General features: G+C 44.7%; 1 protein-coding gene across 1 annotated transcript in view; it reads left to right on the top strand.

Moving 5' to 3' along the window:
- The first annotated feature begins 1,405 nt into the window (after positions 1–1,405).
- Positions 1,406–15,168, top strand: part of KIF13B (kinesin family member 13B) — a 123,777-nt gene continuing 110,014 nt past the window's right edge. The window contains 2 exon segments of the mRNA XM_030945113.1: positions 1,406–1,521; positions 13,440–13,533. Coding sequence (XP_030800973.1) covers positions 1,467–1,521; positions 13,440–13,533 — 149 coding nt within the window. The 5' untranslated portion in view covers positions 1,406–1,466.

The following is a 15,168-nucleotide window of genomic DNA, read 5'->3' on the forward strand; positions in this document are numbered from 1 at the left end:
TGAGGATAAATTCTGATTTTGTTCAGGCTGTGTCTGATTATTCCTACTGAGGTTTTTACTGAGCTGCCTTTGCTGACAGTGGTCCCACCAGAGGTTACTCAGTGAAACCACACCCAGACAGGATCTGACCCATGGTCTGTACCTTGGCTCGTGGCTCATGATGGTTCTCTGGGATCCTCATGGGGTTGGACTGAGATGAACTTTGAATGTCCCCTCCAGCCCAAGCCATTCTGTGATTCTGTGATCTTTAATGTGATGTGACTTATAAAGTGATTTCTGATGGACAGAAACCCCATGGAACACAGAGGAAATCCCAAGGTGAGGTGTGTAAGTTCCAGAGGGGATGCTTTTGTCTGCTCAACATGAAATAACTCAGTATTTCTCCAAAAGGAGGGGACTGAGATGTGATGGGCTTCCCTTGCAGCCCCACAAGGGTAGAGTGGCAGGGTCTGAGGTGACCCTGATCTCCCTCCACTCCATAAATGCCATTTTGGCTGTACCCCCTCACAAATCCCTCTATTCTGAAGGACTCACATCCAAGCATTCAATGCCTGGGGCCCTCACTTCAGTATGGACATTGAGGGGCTGGAGAGTGTCCAGGGAAGGGAATGGAGCTGGGGAAGGGGCTGGGAGCTGGGGAAGGGGCTCAGCCTGGAGAAAAGGAGGCTCAGGGGGGACCTTGTGGCTCTGCACAACTCCCTGACAGGAGGGGACAGCCAGGGGGTTTGGGCTCTGCTCCCAGGGAACAGGGACAGGAGGAGAGAGAACAGCCTCAAGCTGCACCAGGTTGGTCATTAGATTGGTCATTAGGAAGAATTTCTTCACAGAAGATCTGGTGCCCAGGAAGTTCCACCTGAACATGAGGAAGAGCTTCTCTCCTGTGCAGTACTGACCAAGCACTGGAACAGGTTGACCAGAAAGGATGTGGAGTTTCCCTCACTGGGGATATTCCAGAATTGTCTGGATGCAATCCTGTGCCCTGTGCTCTGGGTTGACCCTGCTTGAGCAGATGACCCGCTGTGGTCACCTTTAGATTGACCAGTTCTGCGATTCTGTGCTTCGACACTGGAAGGGGCTGCCCAGGGAGATTTTGGAGTCCCCATCCTGGAGGTGTCCAAGGAACACCTGGACATGACAGTCAGTACTCTGGTCTGGTGACAAGGTAGTGATGGATCACAGGCTGAACTCCACATTAATTCCACGTTAATTAATTCCGTGTTTCAGCCAGCCTGCCTCGTTACCAGGCTGGGAGCAGAGGGAAGAACTACATCTCCCAGCGCACACCGCGGCGGCCCGCTGGGAGCTGAAGGGGCGTGGTGCTGCGCGATGCTCGCTGGGAATTGTAGTCCGGCCGGCATTGGCCTGGCGCGGCACCTCCCTCCCCGGCGCTCCTCCCCGCTCCGGCTCTCCCTCGGCAGACGGAAGCCGGGCAGGGACGGGGGAGCCGGGAAGGCTGGAGCGGCAGGATGGGGGACTCCAAAGTGAAGGTGGCGGTGCGTGTCCGCCCCATGAACCGGCGAGGTGAGACTCCCTCTTCTTCCTCAGCATCTCCCTGCCCTGTCCTTCCCGGGAGCGGCGCGGGCCGGGGGTGCCGGTCCTTGGGGACAGGTGTCGGTCGGGACAGGTGTGTCCCAGTGCGGGTGAATCGGTGCGTGTCCGTGTGTGCTTCGTTATTTATTTATTAATAAACACAGCCCGGCTCGGCACAGGCGCTGTGCGGCCGCAGCCGCGCTGTGCTCACCCCCCTCTCCCGATATCTTTTCCCAAACCTGGGGGTTTTTGCTTTATTTTGTCTCGACCTCTCCCCCGGGAAACAGCCCTCTCTGCACCTGCTTTACGGCCGGTTCCTGCTGGGACAGCGCTTCCTTCTTCCTGCTTTGCGGATTTGGGGGAAAACGCCTTTTTTCTGCATTTTGCCCCGTGCTAATTCACCCCGCTGCTCTCCAGCCCTCGGTGCTTTCAGTGGGACGCTGTTAACCAGATGACAGCGACACAAGGACAAAAAACAAGCAAGAAAATACAGAAGAGGAAGCGAGAATTGACAAGAAAAATTTTTGTTGTTGTTTTTGGTTTTTGGGTTGTTGTTGGTTTTTTTTTCCCCCCTCAACGAAACTTGCCTAAGGGTTATGTTAATCAGGCCGTGGTCTGGGCAGCTGTTTAAATGTTTATTACTTGTCTTAATTAGAAAAACTTGCTCTGGATGATGAGGAAGCGAGTATGAAAAGGCAGCTTCAGCCAAGGAATGGGAAGGTGAAGAAGGCAGAAATCCAAGAAAGTGTAGGGTGGCTTTTTTTGTAATCCCACATTCTCACAGGAGTATGCCAATAATTCCTTTTGGGGAAAGGGAATCCAATGAAGTCAGTTTAGTAGCTGGAGCAAAAAAAGGAGGGAGAGGGGAAGCCCTTTATTGCCTACATCATCTGACATATAATATATTTTTAATTCCTTTCTATTAAAAAAAAGGTTAAAGTATTAAATACAGTGTTTCTACACCTGTAAAACGTCAGCAGGGGAATGTTCACTGAGTTCACAAGAGCTCCTGAGTCCCACTTCCAGCACAAGAGATGCAGTTGATGACTTTACAGTCTGGTGGTTTAGGGAGACTGAGGATATTTTGACCAAAAGCTCCATTTTGTTAAACTTCAGATGCCAGCTCTCAAAATTGAGGAGAACCCATCCTTCCAGAGAATAGGTTGGAGGAGATGGAGTGGCAGTGTGGAGGAGTTGGTGGGAGCTGGGACAGGAGCTGGAAGGTGGTGCCCGGTGTCGGTGACAGACTTGGGCTTTCCTCTTGCTCATGTCCCTTTCCTGACATAGGTCATTTCCTTGGCTGTGCCCCAGAGGTCTCCTGACTCTGCTTGGTGTTCCTCACCCCCGGGATTAGACAATAATTCAGGTTGGAAGGGACCTCTGGAGCGCGTCAGATGAGATGAGGTTGCACAGGGCCTCGATCAGTGAAGTTTGGAATGTCCAGGGGTGACTAATGCACCTCTCCCTCCCACATATATCCTTCTTCTGTTCAGCCCTGAGTTTGTCCTCATGTCCCTTTCCAGCCAGGAACTGGTGAGGGAAGTAAAGGAATCTAGAGAAATCTAGATTGTATCTTGGTGCTCTCTTTCATAGAATATCCTGAGTTGGAAGGGACAGGTCCAATTTCTGTTTGTCTTTTATTCTGTATAAACTTAAAAATCTTATGGGGAGGATGACTCCAGTCAGGAGGCTCATCCAGGAGTGAGGGGCATTTGAGTATCAGTCCTTGATGTTCCTCAGAGAGAAGGGGGGCCTGAACCCCCACTCTTGGCAGTTTGCTGCTATTAAACATCCTGTTATTTGTGAGTGATGCCTAAATCCATTTAAGTCTAGCCTAGAAGATCCATGTAGTTTTCTCCCTCAAACAAAATGTCCTGGAAGTGTTTTTTTTTTTTCCCAGCAGATTATTTGTCACAGTCCAGATGTTTTGGTCAGGTCTAAACAACCGATACCTCCCTATAGTGTTTCTGATGCACCTTGAATTTATAGAAACAGACAGTAATACCGAGGCTACAATTTTTCTTATATTTTTAATGTTAAACTCAAGCATTTTTGCAACTGATTTTCTGAAGAGTCGTCCATTTTTAAGACTTCTGTGGCCTTGCTTTTTTTTTTTTAATTAAGTTTTGAGGCAAGAGGCAGCTTTCCTGGAAGCTCTTTCATACACGTTTTGTTCTGAGCAGTATTTGTATGGACTTCTGGGGCTTTGGACCTGAAGCAAGTATTTGTTTTCTTCAGGATCACGAGTAACGTTCTTTCCTTCCCTCTGCACCGAAGGGCTTAACATTGCAAACCTGTCAGATGGCTGAGACTGTGGAAAGTTAAGCTTTGAAATATTCTCGGTGTTTACTTGTGGTGGTGGTGGTTGTCTTTGGTGTTTGAGTTATGAATTTCTTAAGGCAAGGGTTTATTAGGTTAATAAAAGTGGTGTGCTTAATTGTTCGGAGTTTTTACAGCTCATAAAAGTATAATGGGTTCCTTGCCTGCATGTGGAAGGGATTTGTGTATCAAATAATTGGTTATTTATAGCACTCACATTTCAAGGTGTTTGGATTGAGGGTCCTGCTTCATTCTTATGCAGAGTGGTAATCCATAAACTCAGTTTATAGCACTAATTTTTACTGAGGGGAAGCGTTTCTAATTGTACTTGGGTTTGGGTTTGTTGTTTTTTTTTTTGCATCCAGGCTACCTTATTTTGGGTCTCTCTTCAAATTAGACCTCAGTCCTACCAAGCCTGTGTGGTAGTTTTGCTTTTATAAAAATGCTGCTGTGCCCACACGTTCTCAGTGCCACGTCTGAGGTTGGAGGCTCTCCTGGGTGGCAACTGAGGCGTCTTTTTTTACATCCCTCCTACTTTGCAAACTGGGATCTCGATTAACAGGCTTTTATGAATTAAATAATTCAGTACTGCTCTGTTAGATAAGGCTCCTGGTCTTTTATTTTCTTGGCTCTCTAATTCACTGAAGTATTTCCTAGTGCACTGCGTTATTCAAATGGGGGTTTGATAACAATCAGGAAGTTCTTTTGCTGTTTTATTTAAGATTTGCAGTGGATTTCCTTTCGTAAGTGTCGTGTTTGAATTCTCTTAGCAGATATTCATCATATTTCAGGTAAATGCAAATCTCAAGCCATACCATGAAGCAAAGCAAATGACAGCTTGAAGGCTTTTTAATTAAGATTTTTCTGACTGAATGCTTTGTTTTCAGGTGATGTTTGGGTACAGGCAGTACATAAGTACATTAAGTCATTGTGTTTCCTTGTGCTTTCGAATCAGTTCAGTGTCATGTTAATTAATACTGATAAAAGTCGTTCTGTTTTAAAAAGAACATGACTTATGCTCAAGGATATGTCTGATGCCATTTAAGGCAGTCCAAACTGATCTAACTTGGGTCAATACTTTTTGAACAAGAAAGGCAGGAAAGCAACTGCCTGTATTCCAGCAATGCTGCCATATTAAACTATCCTAGGATTGTAGTGTAAAACCTGCAGTTCCAGTTTTAATATTTGGATTAAACTGTTCTAGAACTGTAGTGTGAGACCTGCAGTTCCACTTTAAATATTTGGATTAAACTGTTCTAGAACTGTAATGTGAGAGCTGCAGCTCTAATTTGAATATCTGGCTTAAACTATTCTAGAACTGTAGTGTGAGAGCTGCAGCTCCAGTTTAAATATCTGGATTAAACTGTTCTAGAACTCTAGTGTGAGAGCTGTAGCTCCAGTTTAAATACCTGGATTGTCTGTAAATACACATTCAGGTATCTATTATGTTGATATATATATTTATCAGTGTTGAAACAGGGATCTTCTCATACTTAGATGCTAAAGGTTCTGTTTCCAGTGCTTGTGAGGAAGGAATTTGCTTCTGTATCTGTACAAGCTTCTGCTGGTTGTGTCAGCTGTTAATTTTATGTCCTCCTCCTACTCTTCTTGGAGGAGTTTTCATTTCCAGCTCCTTGAAATGTTTTTGGGGTTTGAGGTGAAGAGGTGGGGGTTGTTCCTGTGCTCTTTGTTTGTTTTCCCATGGAAATTACCACAGAGACAATTTATCTATAAATTGGAGTTTGTGCAAGCGGGTTTTTGAGATTAATTACAGAGGGCGTGAAATGGCACCTGTTGTATCCTGATGGCAATGTGCAAACCACAAGGCTTTTCTTCACCTTTATCCTTGTCATACACGAGTGCCTGGAGTTTGGAATATTTCCTGGTGATGGTTGATAAGCTATAAAACAGTGTTTGGGCTATGAGCGGGATTAACCTTGAGATAAGGTGCCAAATGGGTAAAGGATGCAGAGTTAATGTTTCATCTTGTGAGGCAATTGTATTTTAAGAGCTCCTAAGGTGCTACAGCCTTGCTCCTCTGCACAGCCAGAGACTCCCAGACATCCAGCCTGGATGCCACAAAGGAATTTTAGTGCTAATTGCACCTTCCAAGGAATTTTAGTGCTAATTGCACCCTCTGAGCTCCAAGTGCAGGGGGAGGTTCCCTTGCTGCTCTGGTTTCAGGTTGGCTGCTCCTCCTGAGGATCAGATACACCTGGAATAGCCCTGCCTTGGCTTTTGGGCGCTTGGTGGCTGAGCAAACTCAGGCATTTCGTGCCTGTTAATAATTCCAGAGTGCTGAACTTCCCTGGGAGCTCACCAGAGTCCCCACACTGATTTATTTACTCTGTGCCCACGAGCCCAGAGGTGTTTGCAGCAGCAGAGCTGGCTGTGAGCAAGGTCCATGTCCAGATCCATGAAATGCCTTCACTAAAGCTGTTTGGGAAGCTCTTTCCTTGCAGAAAACAAAGCAGCAGAGAATAGAACACATTTTTAAGCATTTGGACAACATGGAATTAACATGAGAGGGCACCTTGCCTGTTCCATGTGCTCGTGAGTTTGAGCTGATTTTCCCCTCGTGGACAAGCTTTGATAGCATCATGTACCCTTCCAGATGCGCTCATACATATTTAATGACCTTTAATTGCTGCAAACTGAAAATTTCATGACTTACATTGGAGCAGTTCATATAACAAGAGAAGCTTGAAAGGTGCCTTCATGTTGGTAGATGTAAAATACAAGAAATTACTCTATTTTTGTCAGAATTTATCACTGTGTCTTGCTTTTACTCTTTTTTTTCCATATAAGCCCTCAGCATTATCATGTAGATGGAAGTTATTTTCACATTCACTCATCTCCTCAGTTAGTTTTGCCTTTATTTGTGTTGGCTCCTACGTGGCAAAGAGATAAGTCACTCTTGGGAAACAAATCTTGGCAGGGAAACTTGAGGACTTGTCTTTGAGCTGGCTTTCCAATTTCTTTCTCAAACAAAAAAACAGCAGAAGACCCCAAACAACAGCTTGTCTTTTTTTTTTTTTTTAGTTGATTTGTGTGATAAACAAATATTTTAATTTACTGTTTAAACATTTCTCAGTTTTTGCCATTTGTTTTTCCAGACCAAGAAAGGTATGAGAAACCAATTGTGATTTCTTATCCAATGCAACTTGACGGCTCAGGGTACAACATTCCAGGACTAACCTCCAAGGGAATGTTAATCTCCTGAAAATCTACTGGCAATTTAAAATATAAAATTTCTATCGTCTGTCTTCACAGGAGATTATTTGAGCTTTTGTATTTGGGGCCAATTTTGGCTTATGAGCTTAGGAGGGGCACTTTAAACCTTTCACATTTTATTTGTTATACTTCAGTTGGCTTTTGCAGCTTTTGTGAAGCTCTGCAAGGCCAGTTGTTCTGGTTCCCGGTGACTCTATAGAACCTGAGGCCCATCTCCAAAGGGTCCTGAGGTGTCACTGAAGGTACAGCTGCCCGAAATCTGGTAGTGGGACCAGGAGGAATCTGGGACAACTTTTATTTGACCTGTCTTGTAACACCAGGTTCATTCCTCTGTTTCAGTGGGGTTCAGGATCAAATGGGATTTGAAAGGGCTGGGAAATTGTCAACCTTCTTAAAATAATTTCTTAAATTGAGATCTAATGGAAAAACTTACATGGAAATCAAAGCTCTTGATTAATTGGGAAGTGCTTTCCCTTAATCCATAGAATCATGGAATGGTTTAAGTTGCAAGGGATCTTAAACTCATCCTATTCCACCCCCTGCCATGGGCAGGGATAACTTCCACTATCCCAGGGGATTCCAAGCCTTATCCAGCCTGGCCTTGGACATTTCCAGGGATCCAGGGGCAGCCACAGCTTCTCTGAGAAACCTGTGCCAGGGCCTCAGTTCCTTCCCAATATCCCATCTATTCCTGCCCTGTGGCACTGGGAAGCCATTCCCTGTGTCCTGTCCCTTTATCCCTTGTCCCAAGTCCCTCTCCAGCTCTTTTGTAGCACTTCTAGGCACTGGAAGGCTGCTGCTGTCTTTTACAATGAGAAAAAATAAGGAATGTAAAATGGAAAATATGGAGAAATAATTTGTAACAGACCTTTCGTCTGCCCTGGCTGTGGTACTAAAAGCTCTTCTTACACCATGGACCCCCAAACCATAAGTCTAAAATCTTGTCTATTCCCTTATTTACTGTATCATTGTTCACCTTAAGATTATTTCAAGCTGCCCTGCCCAAGCCTTCTCTTAGGATCATTTTGTGTGGGTCTGAAATGCAGTGACCTGCAGTGGGGTGGTTTTTAGGGTCATGGCTGAGGAAGATGCAGTGTCACCACGTGGCAGTTCAGGTGTTTCTGTTGTGCCACCTGAGGCAGTCTCTAGAGTTGGGTACAGCATTATCCAACCTCTGTTGTCAGTAGTAGCAGCCAGTCCATGGAAACAGTTCCCTGCCAGATCCATAAGCAAAGACAGGAATTTCCCATCCAATGTTTTCCAAAATACCTCTCTCCCCTTCCTCCAGGATTCACACACACTCCTTGTCTCTGCCCCAAGCCTGATTAGTACAGTTCCAAGTGGCACCTTTGCCAGTGTTTCTTAACTCTGTTGTGGAAAATCTGCTGTGGTGAGTTTATGATTACCAGACATGTGAACTGCTGTTACAGAGGGTTTGGAAATTCTTACCTGTGGTGGGAATGGGCCAGTGCCTGCTGAATCCACTGTTCCTTGCGGTGCTAGGCTGCTCCTGGATTTGCTTTTCCAGCTCTCTCTTGCTTGCTGACTTTTCCACGCTGTTTGAAACTCACTGAATTTTTTAGTGAAAAAGCCCAAAGCACATATGGGGAGTGAGTTATTTTTACAGCACCCACGATGCTATTATCCAAGGCATAGTAGTGATTTGAGACTTATACAAGTGTGGTTTCAACTATGATCTACACTGAATCCCAGTTTTAGAAAAGTCATGTGAGGTGTTGAAAAATCAAGGGAATGGGGAAGGAGAGTGGCTTCCTTCAACCGCCACCTTCCAGTTTCACAAGTGAAATAAAAACTCATCCAAGGAACTCTCAGTGAGCAGCTTGGACACAACACTCTAACAATTATTCTTACACTCAGCCCAGCTTTCCTTAACACTTCTACTGCTGTGAAATGTAAATGTGGAGAAGTGACTCAGATAAGTGTTACCCTTTTATTATGGATGTCACAGCTCTCTTACTCTGAAGCTGTGGAAGAGATTTTCATTCTCTGCAATAAATGATTCTTGATGTTGAGAGTTGGAGTTTTTATTCTTCAAAGAGAAATTAGCTGATTAGTGTCTTGATTTGATGAAGCAAGTGAGTAGTTGATTGTGTTTGCTCAGTAATGACTGAAGCTAGAAGCAAGTTAGCAATAATAACAGGTGAGATTTTCTTTTTGTTTGAGGTGCAAAATTTGACATAAATCTCCAGAGTGTGACAGTGAGCTGCTTCTGTCATCTTTTAATTTCACCTTTAATTTCCAAATTTCATGCTGCCTGAAAAAAACATACGTAAATAGTTGAAGAGAATAATACCAAACTTTGATAAGTGACTCCTTACTACAGGAGGAATTAACTGGGGTGTTTGGATGTGCATCCTTATGATCTTATCTTGGTGCATCCCAATTTTGCTTGTTGTTCAGGAGCAGCAAGTACCCAGCTCACCTGGAGACACTGAAACTAGTAAAAGTAAGGGTGGAGTCCTTGTGTGATCATATCCAAAAGAGCAGGCAGATAATTTGACTATAAGGCCAACCTGCTTTAATGGTATTAAAAATGTAATGAGGTGGAAATGATGATGATATAAGTTTCAGTAGTGGCTGATGTAAGTTTCATCTCTCAGTGTACCGGAAGCATTAAAGAATTTAGAAATCTGCCAAAGAATGTAATGGAGGCAGAATTTGAAGAGAGTGAATTATATGCTGTTCAAGCAGGATTTAAACTGTTTCTTCAGCTGAAAGCAGGGTTTCCATGTGAGCCTTTGGCCAAGGTAACTGGGATAAGCAGCCTTAAGGCTGTCTGGATCCAGACCCAGCTTAGAGGCTCAATATAACTGTTTCTTAGGGGTTTGTTGCATGTGACACCATGAACTGGTGGAGCAGTTCATCTCAGCTTGGGACAAGATCTCTCCCAGCTCCACTCTTCCTCTGCGCAGGTCTCCCCACCTGTTTGCATGGCCAAGCTTTCAATGGGCTGATGGAGCTTTCTGTGGGGTCTGGATACATCCATTTTCCATGCTGGGTATTTTTCTGCTGTTGAAGTAACTTGAGATGACTTACAGAGGATCTGCTGAGCATGGTAGTGGCAGAAGGTGAGCAACAGGCACAGGAGAAAAGGACTGGAATCTCTCTGTTTGGAAATAGCTGCTAGTTTGGCTCAACACATTTTCCAAAATCATGCTGCACACCAAGGTGAGGGGTTTTAGCATTACCTGTGTGAGAGTGATGATCAAACAAGGTGTGTTGCACAGGACAAATTGGCTTTGAACTTTTTTTTTCTTGTGACAACATTTGACTTTAAGGAAGTCTTTTATTCTGCCTGTGTGCTTTCTTAAGGTCATTTCACAAAGAGAGGTTTAATGAGCACTGGTAAGATGGAGTTCACTGGGCAGTCATGGATGCAAAGCCTGCCATGGGCGTTCTCTCTCAAGAGCTGCATTTAAAAACGTGGCAGAAAGCATGCTGCTTGCAGACCTTTATGCTTTGCATGGGGCAGGTAAAAACCTTCCTCAGGAGCTGGGAAAAGCAGGTCACTGCAATACAGAGTGTTAATCACTAACCAGCCAGACCAAGATAAAGTGCCTTGTCGGATACGGGACGTACGGAGAACGTGGTTTCATCTGAGCAAGCATGTGTTGCATATTAATGATAGGTAAATTGGCTTTCAGGGTGTGGGGAGAAATTAAAATAAACACTGGCTTCTGGAACTCGTCTGGCTCTTCCTCCTGCAGAAGCACAGTGTAATAACAGAGGAGCAGTTTTGCTCAGGAGAATTGCAGTTTCGTGTGACTGCCTGCTTTGGCCAGTGATCTCGAGTTTTGGCTTTCTTTGCTGCATGTGAGGTAGCAAAAAACGATAAAATTTCTTTCCAAAAATGTTCATGGAGGAAACTCCCTCTTATTACTGTGTCACCTTTCAGGAGAGAGAAGCCTGCAAGATGCTGTGCAATAAGCACAGCCTGAGAGATTTCCAGACTGAGTTTATAAGGTGCTGTGAGGTGAAAGAGCAAGTACAGGTGACTGAGGAGGAAAGAGCAGAGATGAAGGAGGATGAGGATTATAATTAACATGATTAGACACGAGCGTATTTGGGTGATTCAGCTGAGGTGCTGAACCCTGTGTGGAGGTTATTCCCTGTAGCCCCTCGTCATCCTGGCGTGGGAGGGTGTGAACAGTGTGTCATGGCCATCAGAATCAGCACTTGGGAGCCTTTTCCAGGGCTAGTGTCACCATTCTTGACCTGCTAACTTAATTAGAATTCGTGCTATCATCTATAAAATTGTAAAAATAGTATTTGGAAATTTGTAGGGAAGAAAAAGTTATTCTATTATTAACAAAGGATCTGTCTCAGAAGGGTTCTACTGAAAAATGAGACTACAAAGTTGCTTTTTTTTCATAAAATTGTAAAAAATAAAGGCTTTTTTGGAATACAGTGATGAGCTTGTTGTCTTTGGAGAGTTTCTATGACTTTGTCAAGGGCTGTACGAGCTTTAGGTGTTAGAGTTCTAGGAGAGTTGATGTCGCAGCTGTTTTTTAATAAATTAAAAAGTGGACTTAGTTCATAATTGGTAATTCCCAAAACAGGTGTGTGACTCAATTGATTTTTTTTAGAAGCTGTTGTAAATGTTTGTGTGCAAGCCCCACATTCTGGGTGTCTGTAGCAGTGACTTTGGGAGTGGACAGTGTCCTGGCCATTGGAATCACCACTTGGGAGCCCTTTCCAGAGCCAGTGTCACTGTGCAGGGACATGTTTGTGTGCAAGCCCCACATTCTGGGTGTCTGTAGCAGTGACTTTGGGGGTGGACAGTGTCCTGGCCATTGGAATCAGCACTTGGGAGCCCTGTCCAGGGTTAGTGTCACTGTGCAGGGACATGTTTGTGTTCAGTCCCCGTGTCCTGGGTGTCTGTAGCAGTGACTTTGATTGTGAACAGTGCATCATGGCCATTGGAATCAGCACCTGGGAGCCCTTTCCAGGGTTAGTGTCACCATGTAGGGACATGTTTGTGTTCAGTCCCCATGTCCTGGGCGTCTGTAGCAGTGACTTTGGCCATGACACCCATCAGAATCACCACCTGGGAGCCCTTTCCAGGGTTACTGTCACTGTGTAGGGACTTGTTTGTGTTCAGTCCCCATGTCCTGGGTGTCTGTAGCAGTGACTTTGGCCATGACACGCTGTTCACACCCATCAGAATCAGCACCTGGGAGCCCTTTCCAGGGTTAGTGTCACTGTGCAGGGACATGTTTGTGTGCTGGCTCCACGTCCTGGGTGTCTGTAGCAGTGACTTTGATTGTGAACAGTGCATCATGGCCATTGGAATCAGCACCTGGGAGCCCTTTCCAGGGTTAGTGTCACTGTGCAGGGACATGTTTGTGTTCAGTCCCCATGTCCTGGGTGTCTGTAGCAGTGACTTTGACCATGACATGCTGTTCACACCCATCAGAATCACCACTTGGGAGCCTTTTCCAGGGTTAGTGTCACTGTGCAGGGACTTGTTTGTGTTCAGTCCCCATGTCCTGGGTGTCTGTAGCAGTGACTTTGGCCATGACACCCATCAGAATCACCACCTGGGAGCACTTTCCAGGGTTAGTGTCACTGTGCAGGGACTTGTTTGTGTCCAGGCCCCACATCCCACAGCAGTGACTTTGGGTGCAGGCTGTGTGCTTTATCCCATACCTAACTCCATTTGTCACTGGGTGGATACCTTGGACTGCTCTCAGTGTTATCTGAAGCTTTTATTTTGCTTTCCCCACCTCTACGGCCGAGAATTCTCACACACTCCAAATATCCTCATTACTCATAGTCCACATCCCACTGCCTGATGTCACTTGGGAGAGCTGGACTTGCCTGGAGCCTGTGGGGGAAGGACAAGCCCTTTTCTACGTGCCTGCACCTAAATTATTTTTGATGGGACTTGAATTTCTGCGAGCAGGTGCCCCAGGACTGACAGCTGGCACCGTATCACAGCAGTGGCTGGGGAAAATGTGCTGCAGATGGCAGGGGCAGCTTTCCCTGCGAGGCATTGAGGGACCAATAAGAAGAGCTGTCAAAGTGGTACCAAGCCTAAATGGTTCTTTTCCCCCAGAAGAAATTTCATACTGCCCTTGTATATGCTGATTGTCCTTCAGTGAAACCCAAATGCTTTTTCTTGCTTTGAAAAGAGTGCTTGCTTTAAAACTGGACAGGATCCATCCCATCAGAATATCCCTAGAAGTGGAATTTGGCAAAAGTCCTGTTTCTATTCTCTGGCTGATGGGTGGCTGTCAGGCTGCATGAATAAATTTGGTGTCTGGAGGAAGTAATGGTGTATGTAATCCCAGTGCTTTAGGAGCAGCACTTGACACTCTCTCATTTCTTTATAGAGCTTGATCTGCATACAAAATGCGTGGTGGATGTGGATGCAAACAAGGTTATTCTTCACCCCGTAAACACCAACCTTTCAAAAGGAGATGCCAGGTAAGATTTTTGAATTGGGAAGGTCAGGTCGCATAAATTAAATATGAGTCTAACAACTAGGAAATGTAGGCCTTGATAGAATGCTTTTGGTTAAAAAATTATGTATATTCTTTCTGCAGTGTAATTGCCATCATCCATAAAATAAGGCTGATTTTTACCCTGCTGGGAAGTTGCTTTGAAAACCTTGTGAGTGTTCTTCCTGCTCCCAACAATGTGGTAGTGGTTAATGGGTCCATGAACATTCATTTTTTTTCTCATGTGCTGCTATGGGACAGGAGAAATTTAAATCTGCAAAACAATTTGAGCAAAGCACAGTTTGTCATTTTGGAATGAAATTAATTTTTACAGTTGTTTTCTTATAATGGGTCATGGTGTAAGAAGGCGAATGGGAACATTCTGGAGAGATGTAGCTCTAGGAGTTTTTTGACAGTGGAGCATTCCATGCATCAAAAATCCGTGGAGAAGTTTGTGTCAGAACTGGCATTAATCTGTTAAATTACTGTGAAACTGAAAAGTCATGTAGTGAGTGATAGAGTTAAGCTTGTGACTATTTAATTTATTGCTTGATGCAAAGGGAGGAAATGGAAAAATACATGCATGAAACAGAATAATGGAGCAGGAAAAGGCAAAACCTGTTGCTGGATGTCTGCAGTAAATTGTCTGTTTTCTGGGGGAAAAAGGGGAAGAGGTCTTTAGGGTAACAGGAGAAAAATTCTATCTGTTAAACACACAGAAAAGCTTTGTTTAAATTTTCATGTGATGCTGAGCTGTGTATCAGGGGTCACAATTCATTAACTGATCTCTGATAATTTCAACTCCTCAAACCCAAGTGGACAAGGGAAGAGATCATCAGGTGCGATATTTACCTTTCATTGTCATTAGCTGAAAGATTTATTACAGACAGTGGGACTGGAGCTTTGATAAGTTACTTAAAACCAAACAGGCTGTGTGTGAGGGTGTGTTTTTGTTTGTATCAATATCCTCCTCCTCCAGGAACATGTGCATTGTTCAGCTGCCAAAACCCTAGGCTGATTTGAGCCTTTAAAAATGGCAGGAAATTGAGATTTTCAGAAGCCAAGTCAGCCACAGCTGGATTAAAAACGTTACTCGTAGTTTCTCTAAAACATGGCAACGAAATGCCTGGTTTATAGGCCCTAATGTGTGTTTAAAAACGTTCATGGGGAAGCCACACATCATGCAAATCCTGTCCCTTGGCAGGGGAGGGCTGGGTTGGCAGTGGCTTGAGGTCCCAGACAAGGTGGTGAGCTCAGTGTGAGAAGAATGCTTCATTTGCATCCTCACAAATGGCCATTGCTAATCTAAGCAGGAAGCATAGGAAATTTATCTGGGGCGATTTAATAGAAGAGGGGAAAGTGAAGGCCCATAAACTGCACTGTGGGTTTGCCTGGACATGGTGAGACAGCAGATCCCAAAAACACAAGTTGGAGCAGTGAGGGTTTGGAGCAGGGTCCTTTTGGAACAGGTTACACCCTTGGGAGGCTGCTGCTGAATTGTCTCGGCTTCTGCAGCTCCATCAGAGGAATCTTAAATATCAGCTCAAGGAAAAGGTTTGTTGTAGCTGCAGTTTTTCTGTGTCTGGGGTTTAATTTATGCTCAGGTTCTGCTTCCGTTTCC

Source organism: Camarhynchus parvulus, chromosome 3, assembly GCF_901933205.1.
Source record: "Camarhynchus parvulus chromosome 3, STF_HiC, whole genome shotgun sequence".
NCBI lineage: Eukaryota > Metazoa > Chordata > Aves > Passeriformes > Thraupidae > Camarhynchus > Camarhynchus parvulus.